Source organism: Canis lupus, chromosome 16, assembly GCF_048164855.1.
Source record: "Canis lupus baileyi chromosome 16, mCanLup2.hap1, whole genome shotgun sequence".
Taxonomy (NCBI): domain Eukaryota; kingdom Metazoa; phylum Chordata; class Mammalia; order Carnivora; family Canidae; genus Canis; species Canis lupus.
The window spans coordinates 48,844,759-48,862,815 of record NC_132853.1 but is presented as its reverse complement, the minus strand read 5'-3'; the positions used below and the strand labels follow the sequence as shown (position 1 = coordinate 48,862,815).

At 44.7% G+C, this 18,057-nt stretch overlaps 2 protein-coding genes across 7 annotated transcripts in view; one reads left to right on the top strand and one right to left on the bottom strand.

Annotated features, from left to right (window-relative positions):
• Positions 1 to 18,057, bottom strand: part of SMARCD2 (SWI/SNF related BAF chromatin remodeling complex subunit D2) — a 36,445-nt gene that overhangs the window by 17,040 nt on the left and 1,348 nt on the right. The window contains exon 1 of one of the 2 annotated variants that reach the window (XM_072781188.1): positions 3,444 to 3,642. The exons of the other annotated variant lie outside the window; for it this stretch is intronic. The gene's annotated coding sequence lies outside the window, so the exon portion shown is untranslated. Of the gene's footprint in view, positions 1 to 3,443; positions 3,643 to 18,057 lie in introns of those variants that run through there. 2 annotated transcript variants of the gene reach the window in all.
• Positions 3,988 to 16,069, top strand: LOC140606987 (intercellular adhesion molecule 5-like). 5 transcript variants are annotated; one of them, XM_072781182.1, is made up of 8 exons: positions 3,988 to 4,130; positions 8,875 to 8,950; positions 10,906 to 11,172; positions 12,031 to 12,351; positions 12,604 to 12,882; positions 13,412 to 13,681; positions 14,375 to 14,617; positions 14,806 to 16,069. In XM_072781182.1, exons 2-8 carry the CDS (start codon positions 8,896 to 8,898, stop codon positions 15,012 to 15,014), a joined length of 1,644 nt encoding a protein of 547 aa, XP_072637283.1. In that variant the 5' UTR covers positions 3,988 to 4,130; positions 8,875 to 8,895; the 3' UTR covers positions 15,015 to 16,069. The 5 variants fall into 5 exon arrangements, with proteins under 5 accessions (XP_072637283.1, XP_072637286.1, XP_072637287.1 ...); XM_072781185.1 differs by having other exon boundaries at positions 4,116 to 4,130; positions 8,851 to 8,950; XM_072781183.1 differs by lacking the exon at positions 3,988 to 4,130 and adding an exon at positions 4,138 to 4,289.

Sequence of the window (18,057 nt, the reverse complement as noted above, 5' to 3'; positions counted from 1 at the left end):
TGACCTGTAAGTCAGGTTGTCAGCATCTCTACCATAACCTACCCAACTAGTTTCTCTGCTAATAAGCCATCCTACCCCATCCCTCCTGACAATTTTATCCCAAGACAGCAAATCTGATCACATCTCTCAATTTTCCTATATTTGTGTGCCCACCATTAATTACATTCAGCAGTGGGCCTTAAACCCACCGTGGTACTTCACGTTTCTCAGAACTGTTGTTGACGACCCAAGAGAAGAGAGGGCAGCACTGGGAGATCCTCTCCTCCACCCTCACCTTTCATCCCTGCTTCAACAAGGAGTTCTGCTTTTATTGTTTTATATATTGAGTTACCTTGCAAGATTCTTTGGTGGGAAGGTTTCCACAGCTCTAAAGCATTGAAAAAGCAAGGGCTTGCAGTCTGTATCTAAATTTTTCAACATGGCATAATTGGCTCTTACTTTGTCCTACCTCTCTAGCTTTATTTTCCACTAATGTCCCAATGGAACTTGTCCTTCCCGAAACACACCATGCTGTGATTTCATGCTGTGATTCTTCTGCCAATGACATCACTAGAAAGTAAGCTCCTCCAAGGCTGGGACTTGCTGCTGTATCCCCACTACCTAGGACAATATCTAGCACAAAGTTAAGTACTCAGTTCATTTTGATTAAAAGAATAAGTGTTCCTCCCCAGTTCTCTCCCATGCAAGTGTCTGTTTATTCTTCAAGGCCAACTCAAATGTCACCACCTCTGGAATCTTACAGGACTTTCTATCTCCACCTTCCAACTGCCATCAACAATTTGTTGTTTTCTGTTTTCCATAATACTCAGTCTAAATTTCTGTAAGAGTAATCATCATATTGTGCTGTAGCTTTTGTTTAGGGCTCTCTCTATCCACACACCCCTCTAGTGTGAACTCTAGGAGGACAAGGACAGCGCACAAACAATGCCTGCTCAGGAAATAGCTCTAATAAAAGTTACCTCCGCTTCCCCACCCGGGAACTCCCAAGTCAGTCCTGATTAGGAGCTAAGACATCAGGGCAGAAGGTTAAAATCAGCTTAGCTGTAACAGCTAACTTTGGCACCCAAATGTTTCTCAAGCTTTATGCTCTTGCTTTCTTAAACTTTATCAATTTGTGACTTTCCACCTAGATTCTTGGATTTTTCTTTGTTTGCTCCTTAGCCCAGATCTTATCCTCACCTTGACTCTGATGGGCCAGCCAAGGTTGATTCACTTAATACTAACTCCTGATTTTAACCATTAATTTATCTGTTCTTCTAATTCTGATGAAGACTGTACTGACTCTATATAGCTTCTATAAGTGATGTGCCTATGAGCTGGGCACTGATGGCCCCCAGGAATAAAAAACAGGTAAGGAGAAAAAGAGTCTTGGGGGATCAGGGAAGTAGCAGATTTGGGGAGCCCAGAAACCAAGTAAAGCAGTCAAAAGGGAGATGCTACTTCAGAAGAGGACATCCCTCTAGCTGTGGTTTCTCCTGCTTTTGTTAGGTTCAAATCTATGGTTTATTATTTTTTTTAAAGATTTAATTTATTTACTCATGAGAGACACACACAGAGAGAGAGAGAGAGGCAGAGACACAGGCAGAGGAAGAAGCAGGCTCCATGCAGGGAGCCCGACGTGGGACTCGATCCCTGTACTCCAGGATCATGCCCTGGGCTGAAGGCGGGCGCTAAACCACTGAGCCACCCGGGCTGCCCCAAATCTACGGTTTCTATAACCCACTCTCACAACCATGACTACTCAGGCCAAAGCAATTATCCATTTGAAGGAATGATTTCTCTACTTCCCTAGGAAAGCACCATTCACATAAAGAAATGGGTCAACTGAAGCAAGCCCCCTTGCCAAAATTCAATTTACCAGGGACCAATTTCTAAAAGTACTGTAATTAAAAAAAAAAAAAAAAAAAAAAACATTTTTAGGGCAGCCTGGGTGGTTCAGTGGTTTAGCGCTGCCTTCAGCCTAGGGCCTGATCTTGGAGACCTGGGATCGAGTCCCACATGGGGCTCCCTGCATGGAGCCTGCTTCTCCCTCTGCCTGTGTCTCTGCCTCTCTCTCTCTCTCTCTCTCTCTGTGTGTGTGTGTGTGTGTGTGTGTGTGTGTCTCATGAATAAATAAATAAAGCTTAAAAAAACATTTTTATATAATATAGCTACTTTTAGTAGATGGGATCACACAACAGCCTTAAAACGTTAACATTTAAGATTTTAATTGAAGAAACTAAAGTTAAGGTTGATATGCCATTGAGGAATTGGGAAAAGGACAAGAGTATACGTGTGTGACAAAATAGAAAATGACATTTAAAAAAATGACATTCAAAAGTACCTCATAAAAATAAGCAGCTGGAAAATAAAAATCCTGTGGTTTCCAGCAAGGGGTGATTATGATGTTGATTGGGTAACATTTTGCAGAAATATATTTTTTAAGATTTTATTTATTCATGAGAGACACAGAAAGAGAGGCAGAGACATAGGCAGAGGGAGAAGCAGGCTTCCAATGGGGAACCTGATGTGGGACTCAATCCCAGGACCTGAGGATCATCACCTGAGCCTAAGGCAGACACTCAACCACTGAGCCACCCAGGCGCCCCTGCAGAAATATTCAACATGAATGAGCAAAACCCATTCAAAACCATAAAAGAGAAATGAGAGTAGCTTGAAGGGGTGGCTATGATAGGTGTCACCAACTAGGCTCGAATAAACCCTGGCAGTTTTAGGGGGAGTAGTCAGGAAAGGCCTTTCTGTGATTGCAAAAGGAAAACAGACGACCCTTTATTGAACACCTATTTAGTGTCAAAAACAATTGAAAGCACTTTCATATACATAAATGTCGTTCCTTTTGACGGAAGAGGAACTAGAAATTATGTAACTTGCCCACAGTCCCAAAGCTAGTAAGAATGGAAGAGGAATTTACAGACACGTCCGTCTGGCCCCAAACCTTCTATTCCACGTGACATTCTCCCTCAAACTGTCAGAACGAAAGGATGCAAAGCATCAGTGCAATGAGGGTACAAGAGACGCTTCTCAAACAAGAGGCCGCTCACTCATTACCTCGAAGAAATAAGCCTTTATCCATAAAATGGAGTTAACAGTCGTGCCTTCCTCAAAAGAGTCACAGTGAACGAGATGGGGAATGCACGTAATAACTGGTGCCCGGAAAACAAACTCCCAAATCCCCAAAGTTCACTGCGCCAAAAACTCAGCCCAGGGCCCACGGTCAGACGAGGACCGAGGGAGAGCCAAGCACACAGCACGACGCCCCTGAGAACGGCCCAGTCTGGGCACAGGAGCGTGTTCCTGAGAAACGAGCCTCGGAAGACGTTCGGCATGACCGGAGGACAGGGGTCTCGGGTGGGGGGCGCAACAGAGGATTTTACTCACCCCCATTCTTACGGCTTATGGGTAGCCCGTGGGCGGGGGAGCAAGAGCGCAGGCACGTTCCTTACCAAGTGAGGAAGGGAATCCTCCTTCACTCTAGCGTGTTACTTGTATGCGGAGAAACGGGGGCGGAGGGCACAAAAGGGTCTTTTCGGATATTGGCAAACGGTTCCGAGGTACTCATTTCCCTGGACACCCAGGAAAAGTCCTCCGTGACCCCAACGGGATTTCTGAGCGAGGCAGGTAACAAGCCCCAACGTCAAAGAAGCTGCGTGCGCAGCGGCTTCCCGCGCGCGGGCCCGCACCTGTTCAGGTCGTACCACCTGACCAATAGGCACAGGGGCGCACGACGCTTTGCTTTTCTTATAGTGCCATTATTTGCCATAACGACCCTTTCTCTTTTGTTTTCACTTTGTTTCATTTAGTGGCTATTATCCTTGGTCAAATATGCGCTCTCTGCCAAGCAAGATACGGGCTTCTCTACCCGTATCTTCCCCGCAAACCCCTCCTGTGGTTTTAGCTTCCTGGGCCGCCCCACTTGTCTCCGGCCAACCCTTGCTAAGCTTCTGCGTCGACGTCACGAGTTTCTAGGCAGATCAGGAAATCCTCGGGCCAGGAGCTCTCGCGCGCGCCCCCTTTTGGCGGTGCGTTCCAAACGGTCGGAGCGCGTGGCGGGTTTGCCGGCAAGTCAGCGGACCCCGGCGAGGCGGTCGAGGCAGCGGAGGAGCCACGGGAGCAGCGAGGAGCGGCCCTGAGTGAGGATTTAGGTCTAGGATTTAGGACTTGTGTGCCGCCGCTCGTGCCTGGGCCTCCTCCCGGCTTTCCCGTCAAGTCTGCGGAGGTCTGACCCGGTGTGGCGGGCTTCGCCTTCTCACGCGGCAGCGGGCCGGAAACCCTGAGGAGCCTTCACCGATGTATTATTTTCCCCCTCACGTCTTTAATGTTTTAAATACTTTCAGCCCTTAAAGGCTTCCGCGCCCATCCGGCCGAGAGCGTGGGAGCCACGGTGTGTGCGCAGGTGCGCGCGAGATCCGAGGCGCCTTCCGAGCGGGACCGGGCCTCGAGCGCCACGTCCCTCAGTGTCTGTAACTACTGTAGCAGCCAGAACAGTCGGGGGTGGGGGGGGCAGTAGCCGAGCAGGCCCGAGGAGGAGTGAGAGCGGCGGCAGCTGGGGCGCGGGCTGCGGCCTGGGCATGGCGGAAGGCAGGCTGGTGGTGCTGGGCGCCTGGAGGAAGGTATCCTGAACCCGGGGGCGGGGCAGGTGGAGGGCACTGTCCCCAGAGCAGGAAACGAATTCAAGGGAATTCGAGGGAAAAGACAGTGTAGAGGGTGGGGTGTGACTACCGCCTGGCTAGGAAACTGCGAGAAACCCGGGGAGGGGGGGGGGGGCGGGGCGGGCAGACCTGAACCGGAAATCCAGGCGGGCTAACCCTGCCAGAGCAATCGCGGCGGCAGATCCGTGTTTGTGGCTCCCCTCAACTGCCTGCGCTCTTCCTGCAGCCCCCACCCCTTTTTAAGATTATTTATTTATTTATTAGAGATACAGAGAGAGAGAGAGAGAGAAGCAGGCTCCACGCTGGGAGCCTGACGTGGGACTCGATCCCAGGTCCCCAGGATCACACCCTGGGCTGAAGGCGGCGCTAAACCTCTAAGCCACCGGGGCTGCCCCTCTGCAGCCCTTTTTGGGGCTGGATTGTAGGTCTAAGATTTCAGACCCTTTAACTCTTGAGTTTGGGATCTCAGCTACAGAGCAAGTAAGCCAAAGGAATTTTAAAAAGATTTAAAAATCATTTCCCCTCAGAGATGCTGCTTGGTTTCTTCTTAGGAAAATGAATGAACGTCAAATTGTACGTTCCCAGTACCTGATCATAACCTGCCACGTGAAAACAAGGGTGAAATGTTAGAGCTGTGGGGATAGTTGAGGGGGAAGGAGCACGTGAAACAACACAGAACAAAGTATGGTCAGTGCAGGAGTCTGAGAACAAAAGAATCCCACCCCCCGCCCCTCCCCATTCCCCACCCTCCTCACCACCACCCCCCCCCCGCCCCGCCCGCCGCATTTTCTTGTATCTATGTGGCATATAGTAGTGGCAACCAAAGGGAAAACCCAACTAACATGACTTGTAGGGATCAAAGACGAGAAATGGTGGTTTTTTTTTTTGTTTTTTGTTTGTTTGTTTTTTTTTTTTTAGCTAAGGCTCTAGGAGCAGAATATAATCCATAAGATTCACTCATAGCAAGATGAGGTTTGCAGAGAGAGGTAACAATCAAGTTGAGGAGAGATACATGAAATAGAAGGAGCTCTTGGGTTAACCTCGATGCAGAATGGTTTGTGGCACTGTGGTCCCATCAAAGCACAGATCATCTAGATTCACTGACTATTTTAAAAAGTAGAGCAATGGTAAGCACTGCACTGTAGTCAGCATGCCTGCATTTGAATCCTGACTTCACCTGTTAATTAGGTGTGTGATTTGGGGTAAGTTACTTTACCTCTCTAAGGCAAACTCCTAACCCCATCTCTTCATCTATAAAAGTGGCAATAATCATAGACTTGCTATGAGATAACTAAAGGAAGTCACTCAGCATGGTGCCTGAAACACAGTATATGGTTACTAAATGTTAAAAGCTATTAGACAAGGTGTGATTAAGAAGGAGTCATTGAAGTGAGATATAGATCAATAGTGAGTGCCTACCTTGGAGTCAATGTTAGGAGGAGAGCACTTTACCTCAAGAAATTAAAAAGTAAATGGGAATTTACGTCCCAAAAGCGTCCAAGTTAATGTGACTGGTATTTTTTTTTAATTATATAGCTAAATGAATGTTATACGTGCCTGTCAAACAGTGGGAATGCCATTTTCCTCTGCCCTTTCTATGCTACTTTCAAAATATTAGATATGAATAATTGATATTTCTAAGTATGTAAATGTGAAAAAAATTTAGAACGCTGCTATTTTTATTGATCTGTAACAAACTTTAAGTAAAACCAGTATGTTTATGATGCAAACACAACCTTTAGCTTCTATTTCCAACTGGAACTGAGCTCCCCTGAACATCTTCTGTATAGAAATTTTGCAACTGCTACTGCCTTCAGGCCCTTGGATTACTGCAGTAGCCTTCTAACAGATCTCATGGCCATTAATCTTCTCTTCATCTTTCTTTTTTCCACACACTGCTAGTGTTGTCATCTTGAAAAATAAAGCTGATCATCTCTCCCCCATGCTTTAAAAGCTCTGTAAATTCCTAGTTGCCTACTCAATTATATCTGTACTTCTCTAACTTTATCCCACAATTCTTTTCCCTGTAAGCTACCCTCTACCCATATTGAACTTCTTGAATTTTCTCAAGTAAGTCTGGCCTGACCTTTTCTCCATATCACTTTATCCCCTAATAAACTTCCAATCATAATAGAAAACCCAGTTCAAAGGAGTTCTCTCTGATAAACCTTCTCAACTCCTCAGAGAGAAGTAATGATTTCCTCCTCAATGCTCCTTGATCAATTATCATTATTGGCAGCATCAGCAACAGTGACACAATCAGCATCATCACCAACTTCTTGAATCTTAGCCAGGAATTGGGCTAAACAATTGGTTTGACTTAAGTCATTTAATTCTCATTTTACTCACCGCCCCCCAAATTTTTAGAACACTTGACATAATATTGTTATTTTGATTTGTATTTGTCTTTCCCAGTAACTTCTAGGAATTCCTATTGTAATTGGACAAATCTTGGTAACTTCAGTACCTCACTAAGAGCATGGAATACTGTAAATGCTCGATAATTATTTGCTGAAATAATGTTTGACTATAAGCAATTCTACTAAGAGCTCTTATACTTTTTCAGAGTTGTTATCACTTAAAACTCATTTTGAAATTTCCTTCAGAGTCTAGGGTAACTTTAGAATGTCTTCAATGATAGGAGATCTTCCTTGGGAAGAGACTCAGAGCTAAGTCTAGTGAATAAAGTGTCAGAGTCATATCATTTTTGCTCAAAAAATAATAGTTTAATAGCGACTGATTTTTTTTGTGTAGCCAGTTCTAAATCACTTCCAAAAAAGATGAATAATTGTGTCACTACTGGAATAAATGTATGGCTTTCCCAGAGTATTTTTTTTTAATTTTATTTATTCATGACAGAGAGAGAGAGAGAGAGAGAGAGGCAGAGACACAGGCAGAGGGAGAAGCAGGCTCCACACAAAGAGCCCGATGTGGGACTCGATCCTGGGACTCCGGGATCACCCCCAAGCCGAAGGCAGATACTCAACCGCTGAACCACCCAGGCGTCCCTTTCCCAGAGTATTTGAAGAGTAACATTTACTAGGGAGTATAAATTTTGATATGCCTATTATCTAATGCATGTATATAAAAGAACCCCCCCCCCCGGAAAACAACATCTTTCAGACCAGCATATAAGTAAAGATACCTGTGTAAAACCCAGTACCCTCAAAAAATTAGAGGGTAATTGTTCATTTAATGGAATACCCATAGTATGCTAGGTACTACACCAAGTGCTGGAAATGTAAGATAAGTAAATTATATAGCCTCTTGTCCTCAGAGAATTCCTAGCATAGTAATAATTTCATTAAAAATAATTCACTAACATGAATTGCATTTTAACATACATAGCTTCAGAAATCATGGTTGGCATAGAGTGAGGTATAGCCATGTATAGAAAGTGACGGATTGTGAAGTGGTACAGGGTTGGTCAAGAAACTTAGAAGAGGGGAGCCCTGGGTGCCTCAGCAGTTAAGCATCTGCCTTCAGCCCAGGGCGTGATCCTGGAGTCCCGGGATCGAGTCCCACATCGGGCTCCCTGCATGGAGCCTGCTTCTCCCTCTGCCGGTGTCTCTGCCTCTATCTCTCATGAATATATAAATAAAACCTTAAAAAAAAAAGAAATTAGCTTGAGTGGGATTTTGAAAGAATAAAAATTGATGTAGATTGGTGGAGAAAAGAGAATTAGACATTTTAGTCTTAGCCAGAGTAATAATCTAAAGGTTGATTGGTGAACATGGAAACAGATCAGGAAGAGATGGATTATTTTGAGGGATATTTCATAGAGGTCATGAGGAGACAGCCCTGATGAAACATTTCTCCCTTACATCAGAGAATGGGACTCTAAGTGACCATGTTTCTAGATTCAGGGTCACTTTCTATTGGACAGTGCTAGATAAACAGTGTCATTTCTCTAAACTTCATTTTTTTATGTTTTCATGCTAACAGCCTATTGACTCAAATAGATGGAGGCATATATGTAAACAGATAAGTGCAATACAGGCTTATACAGGACTCTCACTTAATCTGATAGCTAATAATTATTTTCCTATGTCCTTTTGGTACACCCACACCACATCACTGTTACTCTTGTTGCTACAATTTCTCCAGATTATGCACGGTTTCGGGAAAGGGGATGACCTTTGATAATATCAAAGAAATAATTTTCTATATCCTTTTTCTTTTCTTTGGTCACTTTCTCCAGCATTATTTTCTCCTTTCTCTCCAGCTTTTGGGCCTTCTCACAAGGATGGAATTGCTAGTCTTTTGTGTCTGGGCCCTGCTGGCCTTGATCCCTTTCCCAGGTGAGGCTCTTTGGACAGTTTCTTTCTTTTTTTTTTTTTTTTTAAGATTTTATTTATTTACTCATGAGAGATACAGAGAAAGAGAGGCAGAGACACAGGCAGAGAGAGAAGCAGAGAGAAGCAGGCTCCATGTGGAGAGCCCGACACGGGACTCGATCCCGAGTCTCCAGGATCACACCCTGGGCCGAAGGCAGGCGCCAAACCGCTGAGCCACCCAGGCGTCCCCGGGATAGTTTCTTTAGCCAATATGTGCCAGGGTGCAGGTGGCTGGCTAATGAGAAAGAGAATAAGAAGTAGTGAGGTGAAGGGGATCCCTGGGTGGCGCAGCGGTTTGGCGCCTGCCTTTGGCCCAAGGCGCGATCCTGGAGACCTGGGATCGAATCCCACATCGGGCTCCCGGTGCATGGAGCCTGCTTCTCCTTCTGCCTGTGTCTCTGCCTCTCTCTCTCTCTCTCTCTCTGTGACTATCATAAATAAATAAAAATTAAAAAAAAAAAGAAGTAGTGAGGTGAAAATTCAGTATTTACTTGTCTGGACCCTTGGGGGAGATTCCTATTTTGGGATCAATTAGGACACAGAATCTGTAGGTATCTCTGGCTTGTAATTGAGGAAACCAAATACAGAGACAGGATAATAGACCATCAGAGAGAACTCTGCCTTAAGAAATATGCCTTCTTTCCCTGACTTCCTGCTGCCTGAGGATTGTCCTATTTTTCCTATTTTGAGAATATTTTTACTTTTTTTGCCACCTTTTTAAGATTTTTATTTATTTATTCATGAGAGACACAGCGACAGAGAGAGAGAGAGAGAGAGAGGCAGAAACACAGCCAGAGGGAGAAGGAGACTCCCTGCGGAGAGCCCGATGTGGGACTCGATCCCAGATCCTGGGATCATGCCGTGGGCCAAAGGCAGATGCCCAGCGGCTGAGCCACCCAGGCGTGCCTCTTTTTGCCACCTTTGGTGTCATGAAAAGCTACAATAGGGTCTTGATAGGAGAGGGCCCATAGCTCAGTTGTGAGGAGCGAGTTCTTTGGAAGGGAACTGGAGCCTTAGCGAGTAACACTGCTACATGAGCTGTATATTCCTAGAAGGGTCTGGTATTTGGGAGATGAAACAGATGGTGGACATGGAGTAGCTAATGGGACCTGTAGGAAAGCCTTCAGGAGACTGCCTTTCTCACCTATGTCAGGCATTTAAAATTTGCCTGATGTCTCTCTCCTTGTACCTGAGATTTCCCTAACAAACTAAGCTCTTAAGCACCCAAAAACATCTGTTGCCTTGGTAGCAAAGCAAAAAGGAATAGTCTCATTTTGAGGAGAGGTGAAAAGTTCCATGAGAAGGTAATGACCCTAGGAGTCACCTTTAGCCCAGTGATTCTCCTAATTTGGTGTGCATAAGGGTCATCAGGAACGCTTGTTCTGTTAACGTGCATTATTTCCAGGTCCCCTTTTCACAAATTCTTAATCATTCAGTCTGAGGTGGAACTAGAATCTGCAGTTTTACAAGCACCCCAGGTGATTCTGGTGAAGGCAACCTTTAGACCATAATTTCAAATAAACATTTCTTTGAGGTATAAGTAACAAAGCTCTTTTCTCCAGGCCTAATAACCCCTTGAGAGCCCTCAGCAGCCAATTCTGGGAGCTTCCAAGACACTGGAAGCTCAGAAAGAGAATGGTTTCCTAGGCATGAGTTTTAAGAACTCCATAGTTTCCAAGGTGACACTAATAGAGAACTCCAGATCCTAGAAAGATGATGAGTGGAGAGAATGGTGGTGGAATCAGGGTGCTAACTTGTTCATTAAGGGTTTTTTTTTTTTTTTTTTTGTCTGGTTCCTTGTAATTTTTTCTTCAGGGTAGCTTTCTTATTTCTAACCATCAAATAGAATAGGCTTTGTATTTTATTTGGGTCTTGTGGTCATCACCAAAGTCTTTGGCATATGTGCTTGATCATTTCAGGGGCGACAGAAGAGATATTTGAGGTTTCTGTTTGGCCAGATCAGGCCCTGGTAAAGTTTGGACAGTCCCTAATGGTCAACTGCAGCACTACCTGTCCAGACCCTGGACCCAGTGGGATTGAGACTTTCTTAAAGAAAACCCAGGTGGACAAAGGACCACAGTGGAAGGAGTTTCTCCTGGAGGATGTCACAGAGAATTCTATTCTGCAGTGCTTCTTCTCTTGTGCAGGGATCCAAAAGGACACAAGCCTTGGCATCACTGTGTATCGTGAGTAAGGCTGAGGAAGAAGGGAAGAATGGGGGAATAAGACTATGTCTTATCTAGGGAAAAATTAGAGATTTCTTTTAGGGGAGAGAATTAGGGACCTTAATAGAGATTTCTGTTATACTGTAGGAATTTTAGAGCCAATTACTTGTATTTCCCTTTGGTGTAGGATTTTAAATTAGGAGCAGACCATAGAGGATATCCAGACATTGTGTTTGAGCATATGTTCAAGTATAGGAGGCATATACTAATAGTGCTAGTTTATAGTATATGATTAGTGCTAAATTATTTGACACAAATTCTTAAATAGGGATTGGAGAAAGGAGGGTCTTTTGGGGCTAGGGTAGTTGGAGAAAGTCTTCATCGAAAAGGGACTCTTGAGCTTCACTCCTGCATAATAGTAAGGATTTGAAGTGATGAGAATGGGTGAGGAAGGTCTTTCAGGTGGGCAAATAGCACTGGCAAAGATATGGCTGTAAAAATAAGTGATTTCTGTGGGATAAAAGCTTGGTAAACTAGTTTGTATGATGCTAAGGAGCTCCTCAGAAGCTGCTCATACCTGTGAAGCACCTCTGGTAAGAGATAAAAGTTCTCCAGAAAGGCAGCAACAATCAATGCAAGGGACTTCCCCTTCAACGGTCATATTTTCTTGACTATGATTTTAGCCACCTTTCATGGGCAGAAGAAGAGCCAGAAGACTGACTTGTTCCATGTAGGGCAGGGTTGGCAGAAAGCTGACACTGTTGACCAGGTGGTTTAAGGGTCACAGTCACCTTGTTTCACAGGCCTTCTGTCCTATATCATTTCTTTCTGAAGAGGTGAATATCCTTCTCTCATCAAGCCCCCCCTTTTGTCTTAAAGAGCCGCCAGAGCAGGTGATCCTGGACCTGCAGCCTGCATGGGTAGCCGTGAATGAAGCGTGTACAGTGAAGTGCCAAGTACCCAGTGTAGCACCTCTGGAGAACCTCACCCTTACCCTTCTCCAGGGTAACCAAGAACTACATAGAAAGAACTTTATGAACTTGGATGTGGCCTCCCAAAGAGCTGAGGTCACCATTAATGTCAAAGCCCAAAGGGAGGATGACAGGTGTAATTTCTCATGCCGTGCAGAACTGGACTTGAGTTCACATGGTGGAGGGCTCTTTCACAGTAGTTCAGCCATCAAGGTACTCCGGATCTTTGGTGAGTCAGAGCCTAGGTTGTGGAAGGAGCCTGAGGCTCGTTTCCTTGTCTTACTTTGGCCTTTAGGACTAAGTTCCCACAGAGTTTAAGATGAGGATATGAGGGTAATTGAGTTCTATCTCTACTTGGGCCTTAAACTTACCCTGGGGGACAGAGAGCCTTTAGCCACACTCCCTTCCTATATTGTGGAGATCCTATATAGCACATGATTTATCATGGCTTTTCTCCTTTCTTTCCTTCATTTCTTGGCAGAATTCTCTCAGAGCCCCCAAATCTGGGTCTCCCCACTTCTGGAGATTGGTATGGCCGAGGCTGTGAGCTGTGAGTTGACTAGGGTGTTCCCAGCCGGAGAGGTCATGTTCTACATGTTCCTGGGAGACCAGGAGCTGAGCCCTTTTGTCTCCTGGAAAGGAGACATGGCATGGGCCAATGCCACCATTCGGGCCATGGAGACTGGTGATCAGGAGCTGTCTTGCCTTGTATCTCTGGGTCCAATGGAACAGAAAACAAGAGAGCCAGTGCATGTCTATAGTAAGTGACCTGCCTCTTTTCCTTCCTCAGAGGGTAAAGGTGGGGGGTTTCTCTGCCCCTGAAAACTTCCATAGTAAAGTCTTGGTGATTCAACAGCAAATATCCCTACTAACCTTTCCTAGGTACACTCTCAAGTGAGCTTTGTCCGATGAGTGCAGGCAGGTTGGAGACATGCATTGAGACAATAGTTCAGCCTTCACTTGGTTTCTCTAGGCCATCCTATTTACAGAGTGATTTTGGGTCCTTCAGCTTGTTTCTAGAACACCTTTTTGAGGTAAAGAGGAAATCTCTAAGATGAAAAGCCATCTTGCTGTCCTTGCCACAGAGGCATAGCCAAATGTAGCACACTGCATTTGTTGTAAGAAGAGCTATGAAATTCCCAAATCTCACTGCTCCTGCCGTTCAGCACAGAAGCAGTAGGGTATCCAAAATCTTTCCCATCTTGTCTGCCTAGATACCACACCATCCGCAGCAAGAATAGCTGTGAGTTTTGAGAAATATGTTTGGTTCTCTTTTCCTTTTCTTACAGGCTTCCCTCCACCAGTCTTAGAGATAGAAGAATTATACCCATCGGCAGGGACGGACATTAATGTGACCTGTTCAGGGCATGTATTAACATCACCCAGTCCTACTCTTCGGCTGAAGGGAGCCCCAGACCTCCCTGCGCCTGGGGAGCCTGCCTGGCTTTTACTTACCGCCAGGGAGGAAGATAATGGCCGAAATTTCTCCTGTGAGGCCTCTTTGGAGGTTCAGGGTCAACGGTTAATCAAAACTACTACAATGCAGCTCCATGTCTTATGTGAGTAGAGGCCTGAGCTTTCTTGTCAAAAAGGGGTATAATAGTCTCTCATTTCCAGAAGTCCTGGCCAGCAACTTCATTATTAGAGTTGCTACAATTTTCTCATTAAAATAAAATAATCAAAGGAGGAAATAAAATTAAAGTTCCCCAAGCTTATCTTAGCCCCAGGAAAGTAAGCTGGGAGAAACATGAGGGGGAACTGGGAACAGAAAAGAGACTGCAAAAAAATAAGTAAATAAAAATAAAAAAAGAAAAGAGACTGCAAGGTGATCAGGTGGTATTAGTTGAGGGTTGATGGCCGAGAACACAGGAAGTGATAGTTGAGAGTTTATGCTGAGAAGGGAAATTTCCACATAAGAATTTGTATTTTGAAAAGTAGAAAATCCCTCGTCTGTGGGGTCACCCTTGCCCATCTCCTCCCTCACTGAGAAGCAAAGATGGGAAGCAGGGAAGCCACCATTGACAGGACAGTCCATATCATTTAGTCTGAATCCATTAAAATGCCTTTGCTGCATCTCAGACTCTTTTGCTGCTGGGAAAGGAAAGACAACAGTGGTCCTTCCCTTAGAAAGGAAAGCTGTTGGGTAGAAGGGACACAGCATTTGAATTAGGGGAGGAGAGAGAACATCACATCTTGGTGAGGAAGGAATGTGGCACACTGAGCTCAGCCCCTTGGGGGACTGTCATTTCCAGACCAGCCTCGGTTAGAGGAATCTGATTGCCCTGGCAACCAGACGTGGGTGAAAGGGACAGAGCAGATGCTTGCCTGCATCCCAAAGGGAAACCCAACTCCAACCTTGGTATGTACCTGGAATGGAGTGATCTTCAACCTTGACGAGCCACAGAAGGCAACCCAGAACCACACGGGGATCTACTGCTGCACAGCCACTAACCAGCTGGGCTCTGTCAGCAAAGACATTGCTGTCCTTGTTCAAGGTGACTGTGGCTCCCCGGGGGGTGGGGGTGGGGGCCTGGGGGTGTTGGGATTCTTATCCAAACCTGGGAAGAAGTAAAATTCCAGTGGGCGGGGGAGGGTGAGACTGAGAGGTGAATGTGGCAGGCTCAGGGAGGGGGGACTCTCTTGCCCTGTAACCTTCTGAGCTCTCTCTTCTGTGCTTGGGCAGGACTGGATGAAGGAATCAGCTCCACCATCTTTGTCATCATTATCGTTGCCCTTGGAGTGGGTATTATCACCATAGCACTGTATCTGAACTACAAGCCTTGCAAAATAGAGAGGCGGAAATTGCCCTATAGGCAGAAAGAGAAGAACAAAGAGGAGGAAAGCCAGTTTGCTGTTCAGCAAGCAGAAAAGTGCAATGCACATAATTGTTAAATGGAAACAGCTCTTTGGTTGAAGGCAACCTATACTACTGGGGTTTCCTAAGGGAGGAAAGGTGGGGAGGAGAAAGGAAGAGACATTACCTTTGTGTTCTACAGTCCCACAAAACAAGTGTTTCAGACCCCCATGTCCCTTGTATCCCATCCATCCACAAGCTCAGCTTCTCCAAGTTCACTCTAATCACTAGGAATTTCAGTCTCAGTGTCCAGCTAATGAGAGGGCCTCTTGCTCCTTGCTGTGCACTTAATCAGTTCACTCACTTAGTCCCCAAAAGAGGATCCTGTCCTTTGCTCCCAAACATCAGACTGTAGAGATAGTTGGAAATATCTCAGAAATGCAACTCATTTCTCATGACTGAGAACCAGTTTTTTAGTCCACAGACAGGACTTCAAAGGGACTGTGTACCAAAGAGATAGGAATCAGAAATTTATTCCTGCCTACACATTCCTCTGCTCCTCTAACCTGGGGTTCTGGAGTGCCGGCTCCCAGAGCTGAGTCTCATAACACCATTAAGGGTCAGTGGCTGGTTAGGCTTCAACTCATTAACCATCCATTATGTGCCTTGGAGGAGTATAAAAGTCATAAATTCCACATTGGGTCAGATAAGCCACTTACCTAACACCATGTTCTGTCCCTGAAGTGGAAACGAGAGTTCTTCCATTAAATTGGCCTCATAGGTTAAGGGCTCCGAACATTTTTGAATTCCTCTTCATAATCCACTATAAAGTAATCATCTGTGAATTTGACATACTGATTTTTTAATCTTACAGGCCCTTAGGATAGAGTTCCAATGTTTATCCTCCCTTTCCATAAAGAAGTACATATTTTCATTTGTCTGCAAACTATTCCCTTTAAGCTTCAGAACAACTCCTGAGACAATGTTTACCATATGATCTTATGATTCAGCTTTCTTCTCTGTTCTGTGATTCCTCTCTACAGAAGACCAGAGGAGTCCTAAAACCACATTTTTTTCTCCCAAGTCAGTCATATATGGGTCACTAAGATGTTGGGTACAGTAAAAAATAAAAGTGATTTTACAATATCTGAAAGTATTTCTCTTCTGTGTCATTTTTGAAATTTTTTATTAAGCCACATGGTTGCATTTTGAGTAAAGTTTCTAAGAAAAGAATGCTAAGTGGGTAGCAAAAACAACTGGCCCAGGGCAGGTGGTACATCAGCTCAGGGCAACAGCTTGTTTGACTTGCCCTTAATACTAAAGTTCTGTCCTCCAGATAGAGGTCTGCAGCCTTCCAAATTGTAGATACTAGCAAGAAAGAAGATAGCATCAGGCATCAAAGTGAAAAAAAAAATCATTCTTTTCAGAACTTCCCTGAGTCTGGGTTATGAATTAGGTATAAAAATAACCCTTTGATTTCAACACATACAAGGCAGTGTGGATACAATTGTGAACAAAATAGTGTTCCTGCCTTCTACAAGCTTATAGTCAATGAGGGAAGCCAGAGCAAGTCAACAAGAAATCACAATTGCACCTTAACTCCCATAACTGGGAAAGCACAGGTCTTTATGAAAACACCTGACTCAGGATCAAGGACGGCTTCCTTGGAGGAGATTGGAAATACCTTGTTTGATTTTGTAAAACAGCACTCCCTCCACCCCCCCATCAAATGACCTCATCCTCAATTTTTCCACTAAATGCAGTAGCCATGGCTCTCTCCTCAGGTGAGAAAATTACTCTTCTGAATTGAGCACTTAGGGAAATAAGGCAGTGGGTTTAAAAGAAAAGAGTATAGAGCAGCCTAATCAGGAATCTCCAGCCATTTCAGTGTCGGGATCTGCTGCATCAGGTCTGTAGTTAGCTCACAGAGAGAACCCGCTTCAAGGGCCCCATGCCCTGAGGCACTTTGGGGGCACCTGGAAGAGCCTAGTGGCTTCTGCCTTTGCTTCTCACTGCCACTTGGTGTCACTGTTGACAGGCAGTCCTACAGGGTCCATAAAACCTCGTACTTTCCAGGTCCACTGCCACAGATCTTTCAGGGAGGACAATTCACTTCCTCAGGGCTTGATCCAGCTAGGGATGATTCCTTGCATGAATTTCCAGGGTTACAAATCTCACTACTTTAGATTCTCCATCCAGTAAGGCTCTTCAGATTTCAGTAGGCCCTTCCCTATGTAGTCTTGGAAACTTTGGTCCCTCCCTTTCCTTCTCCAGGGATCCACACCACCAGGGGGCAGGCACCCCCTCCTAGTCAATTCTTAAAGTACAAAAGATTGCTTTAACTCTCTTTTCCAGAATAATAAAGCTGGTCTCTGCCCACTCTTCTAAGGGAGACTGCCTTTTCTTCAAGGGCCCCACCCCTAAAAGGTTTGCATATACTCTTTTTCTGAACAATGGGCTCACACTTAAGCGCAGTTACCCTGATTATCTTCAGAGGAAGAGAGCTAACTTTAATACTTCAAAAATTTATCCTCTTAAGAAAGTCAAGGTGACTTTCTGGTGTCTTTATAGATCCGAGAAAAACAAGTTAAATCTTCAGTGGGACCTTCTTACTATAGGGATAATAATACTATTTACCTATTATAGTATAGTTGAAAAGCAATGAAATAGTATTTATTTAAAAAAACACTAGCACGGTGTTGTACACGTATTCACAATATCAAATTTTATTACACTAATGATGCTGGTGGTTGTCATATCCATAATCATAATAAACTCAAAGCAAGAATCAGAAGACCATAGTACCTATGGAGGGCCACCAAAAATCACATACACCACAGACATCTCTTTTCTCATTTCCATCATGCTCTCTCTTCCTATTCCTTTCCCTCTTTCTTTCTCTACTTTCCCCCTTTTTTGTTCCCTATGATGTAGGACTACTAGTAGGATGACTAGTTGTACCAATTTGCATTGAGCTAAGGGGTTCTGAGAAACTAAAATTAGTCTCATGCAGATCCGGACAATTAATGACCCTTACACTGATATCACAAAGTACTCCTCATGTTTGCTGGGGCCTCCTGAATTAAAGCTGCGAGGCAAAGTATCACGTTTGTTTGACCCAGAAGACTCAGGTCCTGTCAT